The sequence below is a fragment of the Thermobia domestica genome, chromosome 11 (assembly GCF_964235325.1).
Source record: "Thermobia domestica chromosome 11, izTheDome1.hap1.1, whole genome shotgun sequence".
NCBI classification, from domain to species: domain Eukaryota; kingdom Metazoa; phylum Arthropoda; class Insecta; order Zygentoma; family Lepismatidae; genus Thermobia; species Thermobia domestica.
Window position 1 is genome coordinate 89,093,020 of NC_137464.1, and position 12,456 is coordinate 89,105,475.

Genomic DNA, 12,456 nt, shown 5'->3' on the forward strand with positions numbered 1-12,456 from the left:
ATTATGGATTCAAATCATATTTGTGTTTATCTTCTCTGGCTAAAGTTGATGAGGCTTGGAAATTGCACCTATGTCGTTTGGATCCAAAGAAAGCACAAACTTTTTGATGTCAAATTTCTCTCAGAAGAAACCACACAATCAAAGTTCGATTACTGGGAAATTTGGATTAGATTAAAAAAAAAAAGTACTAGCAAAGAAGAAGAGGAGGAGGAGGAATTGAGATTGGGGGAAGATTAAGGGAATGAAAGGCCACAAAAAGGAAAGGAAAAAAGTACTGGAAAATTATCTCTATTTCCAGTCGGGTACTTTCAGCGTGCTCGTTTTTTTTTCTTTCTTTTTTTTTAAATAATAATTCTATTTATCACCTACTGAGTATATGAAACAACTTACAACTGAAGATATTTTAATACTTTTCACATGGATTAATTAATGACTAAATGAGTGACATGCTACCAAACAGAAATTAGCATTATTTAAGCACGTACATTATTCTTTCCTGAGCTGCTACTAATGTTTTTTTTATGAAGTTAATATATCAATTTTCTTTTCTTAATCGAATCTTTACATTAAACAAGAAAGAAGAATACGTCTTAACCAAAACTAATCAGTGTACACAAAATCTTCATATTGTAGTAAATTAGCAAAGAACAAACTCGCCACATTTAAGAACCTACCTTCAACACTGACAGGACATAAATTCATAAAGCTTTTGTTACTTTCTGCCAACCGTTTCGATTGACTAGTAGACTCATGCAATTCATTTAATTTTATGCGTACTTCAACTTGAAGTTTTTGGGTTTCTTCTGCTGCTGCCTGTGTTTTAAAATATATACATATTAAGATTGCTTCCCCATTCTTTTTAAGTACAATGGCAGCACCATTATTCAATTTGCTGTATTTGATTTATTCAATACTACGTGAATATCTATAATTAATTTAAAAATAAATTACTTATCAGAAAATACATAATCAGACACATTAAACGAAAATGGCCACTATAAGTGCTTTAGCTAAAATGCTTCATCAGATAAACAATGGAAAAAGCAGGGGGGAAAAAAGAAAGAAAACAGAAAAAGTTGTCAAGCTCTTAGGTAGGCACTGCGTTACAATGCAGGGTCACGTTATTGTGTTACCGGGCTGAAACTACAGTGTATGAACCTTTGGGAACAGTTCTGTGAACGATTTTTACTTTGGGAAATGAATGCACAAATACGTCTATGCTGACAATTCCACCTGCCCAGTAGCGCTTTTACGTGTTTCCCGTAAACATTATTTGTCAGAGTCCTCCCTCCTGTCTACTGGTTAGCGTGTGTGCCTTTGGTACACATGGCCCCGGATTCGATTTCGGTGGGAAAGCACAAAACTCAATTTCACAATCACTCACTTTCATTGATCACTCGTCTCCTTTAGCCTAAAAGGATATAATCGCGGGACGTTAAACTAAAAGAAAAAATCATTTCATTACCTGTCAGAGTTTTGTGTTCAAAATCTACCTTCAGTTCCTTTTTGTATTTTTTGTGCGTTTAGCTCTCATATTGTTTCGTTTAATTCAGTGTTACCTATTTGCATTTAAAAAGGATTATGTTATTTCCATTCTATGTTCTTCATCATAGAAACACACTTAAATATACATATATATATATATATATACAGTATCATGTGTCTGTGGCCAGAACGGATTAATTGTATTTAAATTAATTTTAACGACAAAGAAGTTATGTTTACGAGCAGCGATTAAGTTTGTAACCCGATGGGCCACTGTAGACAAGAGCTTAGTGGATGAAGATAGCAGTAATACGATGGAGTTTATTGGAGAAAAATATTAGTAATGAGATGCGTGGATTGATAAGAATAAATATACAAGATATTTAGGGATGATAAATGAAAGAAGTGAAAAATAAGAAATAAGGAAGAAATTATCAACATATAAAAAATAAAAATGTTATAAATGAGAATGGTAAATAATAAGTGGAGCAGAAGGTGAAACCGACGAAAAAGGCCAAAATAACTTGGTCTGAAGGGAGGAAAGAAGCCTACAGCCAAAGGAAGGTAAACAAACGCCTCTAAGAATTTCGTGCAGTCCCAATTGAATCAGACCCAATGGAAGTCAATACTGAAACCAAAAGTACTAATAAGATTCAACCACTTGTCGCTATCTGTTATTATATTTGTTTTATGACCGTTGAACGCTGAAACCGGAAGTGGTTAATTTGACGCTGAATCGATTGCAGAAAACTACTTGTCATTATTACCGTTTTTGTTCTATGGCGACAAACGTTGAAACCGAAAACGCTTAATTTGAACCATTTTCGGTTTAATTTAAGAATTAATGGGGATGGAACCTATCCTTGGCACGCCGACTCGATTACAAGAAAACTGGTTCTTGATATCCCTTACCGTTTTTGCTCTGCTACATGTCGATAGACGGACATAGCTGTTCTATAAGAATTCCAACACTTTTGCATAGTATAGTTCCGCTCTTAAACTAAGTACTAGGTTCCAAAACTCTCGTATTTTTGTTCTAAACAGTCTGTCCGGTAGGCGAAGAAAGCATAGGCCGGTGTGTTTTTCACTTCAATTTCATGTAAATATGTTTCATTACCTTCCATAGTTTTGTTTCATTTATTTTTTAACGTTTCTTCTTTCAGAAATTTACACAAAGATTGCAGTTTATTCTTTCATTATAGTGTTTATCAGTCAAACATACCATTCTAAGTTTCACAAGCAGCTCATGACTTTGGAAACCACAGGACACAGATGATGCCGAAAAGACTGGCAGAAATAACGTCATCTTTGACTACTCTATTGGCGTTAAAAATGACTCTACATTGCATTAATAACATTTATGAGCTTTAAACTCTGTAGGTAAATGGTTCAAGACAGGTGAAATGGTCTTCGGTTCAATTTCCGATGGGACCACAGAATTTTCGGTCCTGGTGCACCGAATCACCGTGGCGCAATTGGGGAGCTCTGTGTAGCTTAAGAAACAAAATATGATAAGAGTGTCCAAAAAAGCCAGAAATTATGGATATAAAAAACTACTTTAGTGTTTTGTGGCTAGCAGTAAAGTAGATTCAATTTCTTATCTTAAAATGTATCCTATAACATCTATTAATAATTATACAGAAATTATGGAGTTTAGAAATCCATACGCTGACCCATATATTTTGCCCTTCATCGTCGGAAAGGCCACAATTTTTTACTATTTGTATTTGCAACCTTTATGGCCAATTCTGCTCCATAATGTCCTCGAAGATTAAATTATAAACTTGCACCTGCTTGTTTAGTTCTCATGTTAGTGACTGTCAACGGTGTTGAATAGTTGCGCCATTTTTGTTTTTTGGCCCCTTAATTTAAATGCGGGTATGATATTTCTGTTGTCTTTGAAATGAAATGAAATTTTACATATCTCATTTTACTGATTTCTTCTTTAAATCTATTTAAATGGCTTTCATTTCAGAAAATTAAACTTTGTTATATATAATATTTTATAGTAAAATTTTTAAATTTAATATTTCAATTATACTAATGGGAATTTATTTTGAAAAAGAAAAAAAATAATTAGACCTGAAGAAATCAGTAACATCACATAATTAACATTTCAGTTCATTTCAGGGCATAATAATAATAATAATTCTACATATAAATTAATAGGCTAAAAAAAATAATAATTGGCGTAGGTACTCAACGCCATGTTTGATTTCTGTAATGGATTTCTTTACATCTTTCAATTCACTGTCGTAGGTAAATCCAAACATATGCGAAGTTAGATATAAGTTTATAAACAGCTTCAAAATATTATCTCAATTTCCCTCTCTCCCCTTCTTTTCAACCATTTTTTAAGATACTACCTCTAACTATCTACCACAAATAGCACCAGGGTTGTGAAAAACCTTACCCAGTGTGTTTTCTTGGGTAAACTTGGGTTTTATAAAATTTTTTGCGTACATTTAAAGCTGTATTCCTACTTAAAAAAAATGAGCGTTTACGTTCTATTATAGACATGAAACAGAGCCGCAGTAACTCACCTCTGGCGCGGTAACCTGGTTTGATCTCAGCTCCCGCCAAGTGCGCTCTGTGGTGGACAAACACTGTGTGGATGGGCTTTCTCAGAGTTTTCCCGTTTACTTCCACTTTCGTCATGCAACCATTATCATCCCTTAGATTCGATGCATAATCGCGGGACACTAAACTAAAATTAAAAATATTTTTTTAAAAAAGAAAAAAAGTCCCAAAAGGAAATCCGTGAAGCTCGATGCACAATTCGTGGGATATACTTTGCACTATAGTACTTTGCATATATATACTTCGCATATTAGTAAACACCACAACGTGCTTCAGCACAAGCACCACCAAGCAGCCGACGGACACCGTGTCCGACGAAATACGAAGAGGACCCTTTCAAAGCCTCCCACAGGCTTCGCCTTTACAAACTGGTTATAAAAGAGTACCCACCGGCAGAAGACATCAGACACCAACTGATCGCATGCTACCTATTTCTCCACGCTGCTCTACGCGGGAAAGACTCCCTAGCCTTACCTCTGCGCTGATACGGGCAAGAGGTTCCTTATCAATCTCCGCGCTGCACTGGGCAGGAGATATTATACCTCCTCTGCTTTGCTGCCAGCAAAAGGTTCCTTCCCGATATCCGCACTGCTCTGGGCAGGAGACATCAACCTATCTCAGCGCTGCATCGAGACAGAGGTTCCTAACCAACAACCACAAGACCTCCGCGCTACTCTGGGCAGGAGGTCCAACTTATAGAGAAAGGTTTACTAGAGCTATTACTTATTTGTAATTCAGTGTTAAAAAAAAAAAAAAAAATGTATAGAAATATTTATAATAAAAAGCTGAGGAAAAAACCCGTGTACCGCTTCTCTATCATACATTACAATATAGAATAGAAATAAAATCCCCTATTGCACTCAGGATTCAAATTCTTGAACCAGTCGTTCTGAGTGAAGACTACTTTAGTTTCCTTCAAAACATGCCAGGCAAACACTGGGATAGTACGTCAAGTTCGAGCCTTGATAGTATGTCAAGGTCAGGAATTTCATCTTCCTAACTTGACAGGAGCGTAAAATACTCAATTTTTCGCATAGATTTTGACCCTCGCTATCCGCATCCCCCTTAGAATACGCATTTTTACCAAAGTAACGTGTTAAAAACCCAGTTCGATGTATGTGATAACTACATTCAAAAATTCATTTCAAATATTTATTAATTTCCCAGTGATGCGATCACGAACAAGATCTTTTTTTTTTTTTTTTTTTTTTTTTAAATATATATATAATAGATTATAGTTGAATATTGTTACCCAAAATTCATTATGTATGATTTCCAAACATATTCAATGATATTCTGTTCTGGTAATAGTCTTTTGATAAATATATATTTCAAGCCAATTCTGAAACTAGGCATCTACTAAGAAACACGGCATCTACTAAGAAGACATTAAGGTCATTATTTTAATCAAGTTTTGAAGTATATTTTTGGAGGTGTTTTATTTATTTATTTACTTTTTACGGGTTTTACAAAAAAAAAAAAAAAAAAAAAAAAAAAAAAAAAAAAAACCAGCAACCCTGAACACACAATAAATGCGAAACACATTTTAATATCTTGGTTACCTGGACTTGTCCTATTCTCGTAATAAGTTATTCGACCGAATTCAGCAACAATTACATGCGTTTTCTCAAGCTTAACTAAATGTGCAACTAATTAAAGAAAGAAAAGTAACAACAAATTAAAAAACAAGACTTACCCTCATTCTTGCTTCACTTAACCGCAGCAATTCATCCAGCTTCTTCATTTCTAAATATGCCTTCCTCAAAGTAGGATCATCTTTAAACGCTCCATCTAGTTTGGGCAACTCGGGGATCTCACGGACAGGATTCGAAGGCTCATGGAAACTCTTTCTCGGAGAGGGATCAACAAAATTATTCGCTTTCAAGTCTATATTTTCAGTAATATGACGAAACTTTTCGACGAATTCACTGTAACTACTGACTAGGTGTGCAGGTCTATTCTCGTTCAACTCTGGTGAATTAACACTTCGTTCATCAGGCGATTCAGATTTCGGATCACACCACGACTGCTTACTTTTGCTTCTTCCTAAGTATATATACACACATAATATAACAATATTTTCTTCTCTCTATTATTTGAACAGAGTACGTGTAGTTTATATAGAAATATCTATAAAAATGTCTCATATACACAAGTAAAGTTTTCTAAATGCACCATCAAAATATAAGCTCCGTACAACAGCTGCTACAGCTACACTAGCAAAATCTTTCTTCACAGAAAACAGCACATCAGTATCTGATCGACCATCTGCGTAGCTTTGGCAAATTTAGCATAAAATATCACAACTATTTATTACTTTTTGTGCAAATACACTACTTGCTCAATTAAAAAAAAATCTCATTCATGCTAAGTGTTTTGAACGTATACAAAAAAAAAGTCTCAAAAGATACACACAGGCTCACTCACCATACACAGCAGATATCACTCCATGTTCGAAAAAAATTACATTTCTGTGTTACTAAGTAATTCTAATCTACCATCGTAGTTTAAATCTGGCAACTTAATACTTCCCCGCTTCGGCCTCCACGAAATCTCTGGTTCCGGGGATGAGGAACCTTCAGCACGTGCGTCTTCAACTGTTTGATGGACATAAATCTCAGCAGTTGCAGTTGCCCCTTCGGGCTTTTTATCTAATTCATTCTCCGTACAATGACTTTCATCTGTTGTATTGTGCTGCTTACCTTCAACTTTCTTCGCGGCAGATTCTTCTGATAGCGTACGTTCCGAGGTGCCAGTACTTGGTTTCTGAACAGGATCACGCACGAGTTTCTCGGGGCGTGTTGGACGTGGACTATCCCCTGCTTTGGAGCTCTTCTCATGCTTACCATCACCAGATCTATTGCGTGCCTTTCTCATTATTTTTTGTTTGTCATCTCGGCCTTTTCTTTTAGTGTTCTTAGTAGCATCATCCTCATCACTGCTGCCTTCTGTGAACAGTTCTTCTCCTGAGATCCACTGTTCCTCCTCTTCCTAAGAAATAAAAGAAAATTTTCGTTAGAGTTACAACACTGTTATAAGGCCATGTTAACAGTGGAGATTGAGGTGTTCTGAGTAGTAAGGCCGAAAAAAAATAGTGTCCTAAAATGGAATTCTGAATGTTAAAATAATTGTCTATTTATTTTGAAAAAGTACTTTCTAAGGGAAAGAGAAAGAGATTATATAGGCACGAAAACTAGTAGCCATAGAGCAATTTGCTATTTCTAGTCGAAAACCTCAAACGTAATTTTCGAATTGTTTAGATTGCCTGTAACTTTTGTTGAATTCGCCTTTACTGCCCATAACGCCTCAACTAACCGATTGTAACTAAATAAGGAAGAGAAATTATGAAAATTGCATAAATTGGTTGCTGATAAGATACTGATTTATTTGATTTCAAACATAACGTCTTCAGCGCACCAAATGAAAGCAAAACTGCCAAAGAGATTTTGTGTAATCAAAATATATACATAGTATACAGAATATATCGCACTCCGAGAATGAAACTGTCGTAAGTCAAAATTGGTTGTGTAACAACTGTAGTTTGTATGAATCTCAGAAAAGTTCTCTCTATAATAATTAATACTACACATATTGAAATAACACTAAAATCCCTCAAAACAGAGAAGATACTAGGGGCTAAGTTTCTTTAGATATAATGATTTTTTTTTTTTTTTTTTTTTTTTTTTCAGTATAGTACCCTACAATTTTGAAACCACTACAAGATGAAGCGATTAGCACTTTCGAGGGACTACTATTTGGGGCGAAAGTATGCACTCCTACATTACGGAGATATTTTGACAATATAATAGGTCCTTCGGCAACAGAAAAAAAATTTCGAAAACTGATAATTTTGTTTCATATTATTTTATTGGCGTAGGTTATTCAAACTATAGAACAATGGAAGAAATATCGTCGTACGTAATCAGAAATTCCCTGTACTTACCCTCTACATATTTACATTTCAAGCAGTATAATTGTAACGAAAAAACAAAGGGAGATGTAAAAGAAAGAAAGAAAGAAAGAAAAAGAAAAGAAAGAAAAAAAGAATCGGCTGAACAACGGTTAGAATATGGTGAATTATTGTTAAAATGAGGAGTGGTATAACAATAGATTTCTAATTATATGTAAAAGACACCATCAGATATTTTATTTATTTACTAAATGAAATGCTCCTTCTTCGCACAGGGAGAATACCTTTATGGGAAGTTTTTGAATTCACTTAATTCTTTAGAATATTTATTTCAATGATAGTGTAACGCTAGAATTACAGATGTTATTCTCCTTTTGGCATAAATATTAAAACACCATACCCCCATAGAACACGTCTTTAATCAAATTGATATAATTAAAGAATTGACGTGGGTACTACCTATTTTCCAAAAGTTATTTCAAACGGGTGAGACGTTTTCTCGACATTTTATTTTTCATCTTTACCCACCCCACCTTCTGCAAATGAAGATGAACTTGGACTTAAACGGCATTTGGAGCGTCACTATACATTTCAGCGACTCTGAAAGCTATTGATTCGACACTAACATCAGTCATTTTCAATTATTTGTATATCACGATTTCACACATCTCCAGGGTATTAATAGGGGCTAAGCTTGAACTTAAGAGGCATCTAGAGTGAGTGTCATTCTTTATCTAAGCGACGCCGAAAACTATGATTCGACATTAATATCGATTATTTATCATTTTTATGGCTGCCCCCACTGGCGGCTGGACTTGGATTTAAATGGCATCAGGACTGCCACCAATTAACTCTTAGCAACGCTGAAAATTAATGATTCGACCTGATGTCGGTCGTTTTCGATATTTTTATATGTCAACGCCCCCCGAACCCCTGGTCCCAATCGAGGATAAATCAAACTTAAACGGCACCACGGGTATCACTATTTACTTGAGTGAAAATATTGGATTCGACACTAATATCAGTTGCTTTCGATTACTTTATATGCCTTCCTAACCCCCCCTAGGAGTGTTGGAGGGAGTATTCAAACTGGGAGCTGACCTTGGAATTCAAGGCCGCCAAAATTGTCACCGATTAAATTAAGGACCCTAAAAACTTTGGATTAGACACTAATATCGGCCATTTTCAATTATTTTTACATGTCACCGTCGCAGCTTCAAATAAGGGGGGCTGAATTTTGATTTAAACTGCATAAGAAGTCACAATTACTCTTAGCGAACCCGAAAACTACGGATTCAACACTCATATAAGCCGTTTTTGATTATTTTTATATGTCACCTCTCCTACTCCCCCTAGGTATGCGAGGGAGTCTTGCCCTCACTCAGTGGCTAAAATTGGATTAAAAGGGCATTAGAACTGTCACCAATCAGCTCAGGAATCCCGAGAACTATAGAGTCGACAGTAATATCGTTCATTTTTGATCACTTTTGTCTCTTCCTAGGTGTACTAAAGGGGCCTTACCTCGACAGTACTCTCTTCTAGACTGTAAGTAATACGTTTTGCTAATAATAGGCTACACCACGTTTGGTGAAAATTCCTCCAGGCGTTACTGAGTTACGCTGGAACATATACACACGCACAAATATAACCATAATAATAACCATAATAATAATAATAATAATAATAATAGATGATGAAAAGATTTATTTCAAAGGAGAAACTGTCGGGTAACCTCTGATACACTGTTATTTTTTTATTATATATGAAATGCCTTATCACAGAAATTATGAATGTTTCCTATACATATGAAGGCAGAGTTAAATTCAGTCACTCCTACACATAATTGAAACTGAGATAATACTAGCTAGTTGATATCAATGTTTTGATACATCATATTAAGTTATGTCTCCGAAAATAGTTCGTATGATTTGATTTGATGAGTTCAACGTCCCGTTCAGCTATATGAGACGTGGAATCCGAACCACATGATCTCCCGCCGGGTATATTTCGTATGAATATAAAGATATAATAATTCTACGCACCATACAGTTGTTGTATGGGGTGAACTAGAAATTGATATAGTGCACCATGTTGTTGTAGTCCCGAGTTTGATCCGCAGTGAGAATTCTATCTGAGATACAAATTCGAATAGTGATTTGGATTCCATTTTAAACAAAATATTCCATACTCAAAAACCGAAGTTAAACTTAATCAATTAACAACACAGCTTACTGTGCCCAGCTAGACAATTTTTAGATGGAGAATGTAATGCTTAATTTAACGTCCCATGATTACGGTCTTTAGGCTAAAGAAGATAAGATGATTAATGATTACCGTACAAAAAACATGGTGGAACTAGAATGTGGAGAAACCGAGAAAACTTTAAGAAAACATACGGATACGATGTTATCTATCACAAACTCACTTGGACTGAGATCGAACCAGGGACACTTGGGAGAATGTGTAGTTAGCTATCTGCTCCTTCGCCGTTATGTCAAGACAGAGTTCATTACGTTTTAATTCACATAGCTCCACAGATTACATCATGCTGGATCAAACCGGAAATTACATGTCCAACATTTCCTACAACTACGTACACCAAAAGCGTGCACATTAACTATTTGGGGCTACCAGAACATTCACTGCCATACAGCATTTAGAAATAAATATATCCTTTGCGTGATACTTAAAGATTTCCCTTTTCGTTTCTAGAAATTATTTTAAAAAATCAAATATTTACAGTAACACTGACAGAAAAAATCACTTACTTTGAAGTTCATTGTACTATGCTTCACTGAAACTACACAAAGTTTAACAGTAAAGTTCCAGAACTGAAGCTGGTACTCTGTAACTGGTAATGACAAGAAACTGTTTACTACATAATATTAATGCTATGATATTCTTTGGAGGACATATGAAGATTTGGTAAGGAGCGCGTCTGTGTTGTTCCAAACATTGGTAATCAAAGACAACCTGGTTTCCATAATCATGGGTTCTTAAGAGTGTCTGTACCCCGGTAATCGAAGACATCTACTTCCCATCATTATGAATTCTTGCATGATCAAAAGGTAAACATTAAGTTTTGATGTGTAAGCAAAAGAAATTTACGAAATGATCAGAACTGTTTGCCCTGAGAATGCCTTATCTCGTGGTCGTGTGTTTGAATCATACTCTCGATTTTGATGGGCGTGCGTCAACCAGCCATTCAGAGGATAATGTAGTGCACACCAGCTGCGAAACGATCCAACAGATTCTAAAAAAAAGATCTAGAAAAAGGAAGACGCTTGTATCTCATTCTTTGACTGCTGATTTCACTAACTTACTGCAAAACTTGATTTTCGCCCCTTGGTGCACTGTACGGATCCATCACAATAGGAACCAGGACGTCTTCGAAGATCGATGATTAGAAGGGCACAGATGCTCTCTTTACCAAATCTTCACATGCCCCGCAAAAATAATAAAATAAAATAATCTAACAAACAATTTTCTGTCATTGAGTCGTTCCAAGTCAAATCAACACAATTTGAAAACAAAATTTACCTTACCATCTCAGGTTGTCATGAAATTGTAGATAAGGCTACACAAAGTTTCAAAAAATTGCCCCAAAATAACATGTTCAATGTATTTTGAAATTGGAATTGTGGCCCTCCTAACTGAGCTAAAGAACTGGTCATTTTACAGCATTTTTCATGCCTTTTCCTCTGATGTACAACATCATATAGTATAATACAGAATTGTTTTTTTTTTTTTTTTCAAAATGAAAATCAAAATTTTACTTTATTTTTAAAATTTTGAAATTAATTCCTTGAATAGATAATATTGTAAAGCACCTGGCAAAGTATGAATTTGGGATGATAATGAGTTCACTGTTAAAAAAAATTCAAAACTAACACTATAGTTTTCATTAATACCCTGTACCTAGCTGAAAATTTCAAGTATTCAATGTTTTTTTGTTTTACTTGAGGGAATAAATATAAAGAGTAGAGTAATGGGTATAAAACACATCATACAGACTTGTAATTTGCTGACAATACTTGTTAGCTCATACTCTAAAAACTTAAAGCTAAGTTAAAATGCTGATACTTCTGAAGTTTAGTTTTATAAAAGTTAATAAAATAATATTAATATAAGTTTCACAATTAAAAATGTTACTGTAAATACACGTTGTTTGTAAAAAGTACTCATCTAGTATTGGTACAACAGCAGGGCTGCTGGTTTAAGCCAGGGTTTAAAAAATGGTGTATAAAAAATACAAAAAAGCCACAAATCATGTGAATTTCAGTGACGTTTTCACATATGTCGAATCATCTGTGTTAGTTGAATCTAATTTTTGCCTTGTAATTAAGGGGTCCCGATGAGCCCACAAAATTTCTCTCAGCTGGAAACCAAGTAGTGGTTCAGATGCCACTTTAAGTAATATGTCAACTCCTTCATAACCTCGACATTACATAAGACGTTAAGCCTAAACAAATCAAACGAAC

At 35.0% G+C, this 12,456-nt stretch overlaps 1 protein-coding gene across 4 annotated transcripts in view; it reads right to left on the reverse strand.

Annotated features, from left to right (window-relative positions):
• The window catches only part of LOC145664271 (uncharacterized), a 53,721-nt gene that overhangs the window by 29,178 nt on the left and 12,087 nt on the right, over window positions 1-12,456 (reverse strand). For all 4 annotated transcript variants that reach the window (XM_081730795.1, XM_081730796.1, XM_081730793.1 and 1 more), the window contains exons 3-5: window positions 6,768-7,056; window positions 5,762-6,111; window positions 675-813 (exon numbers count right to left, since the gene is read on the reverse strand). In XM_081730795.1, the coding sequence (XP_081586921.1) occupies window positions 675-813; window positions 5,762-6,111; window positions 6,768-7,056 (778 nt within the window). The remainder of the gene's footprint in view (window positions 1-674; window positions 814-5,761; window positions 6,112-6,767; window positions 7,057-12,456) is intronic.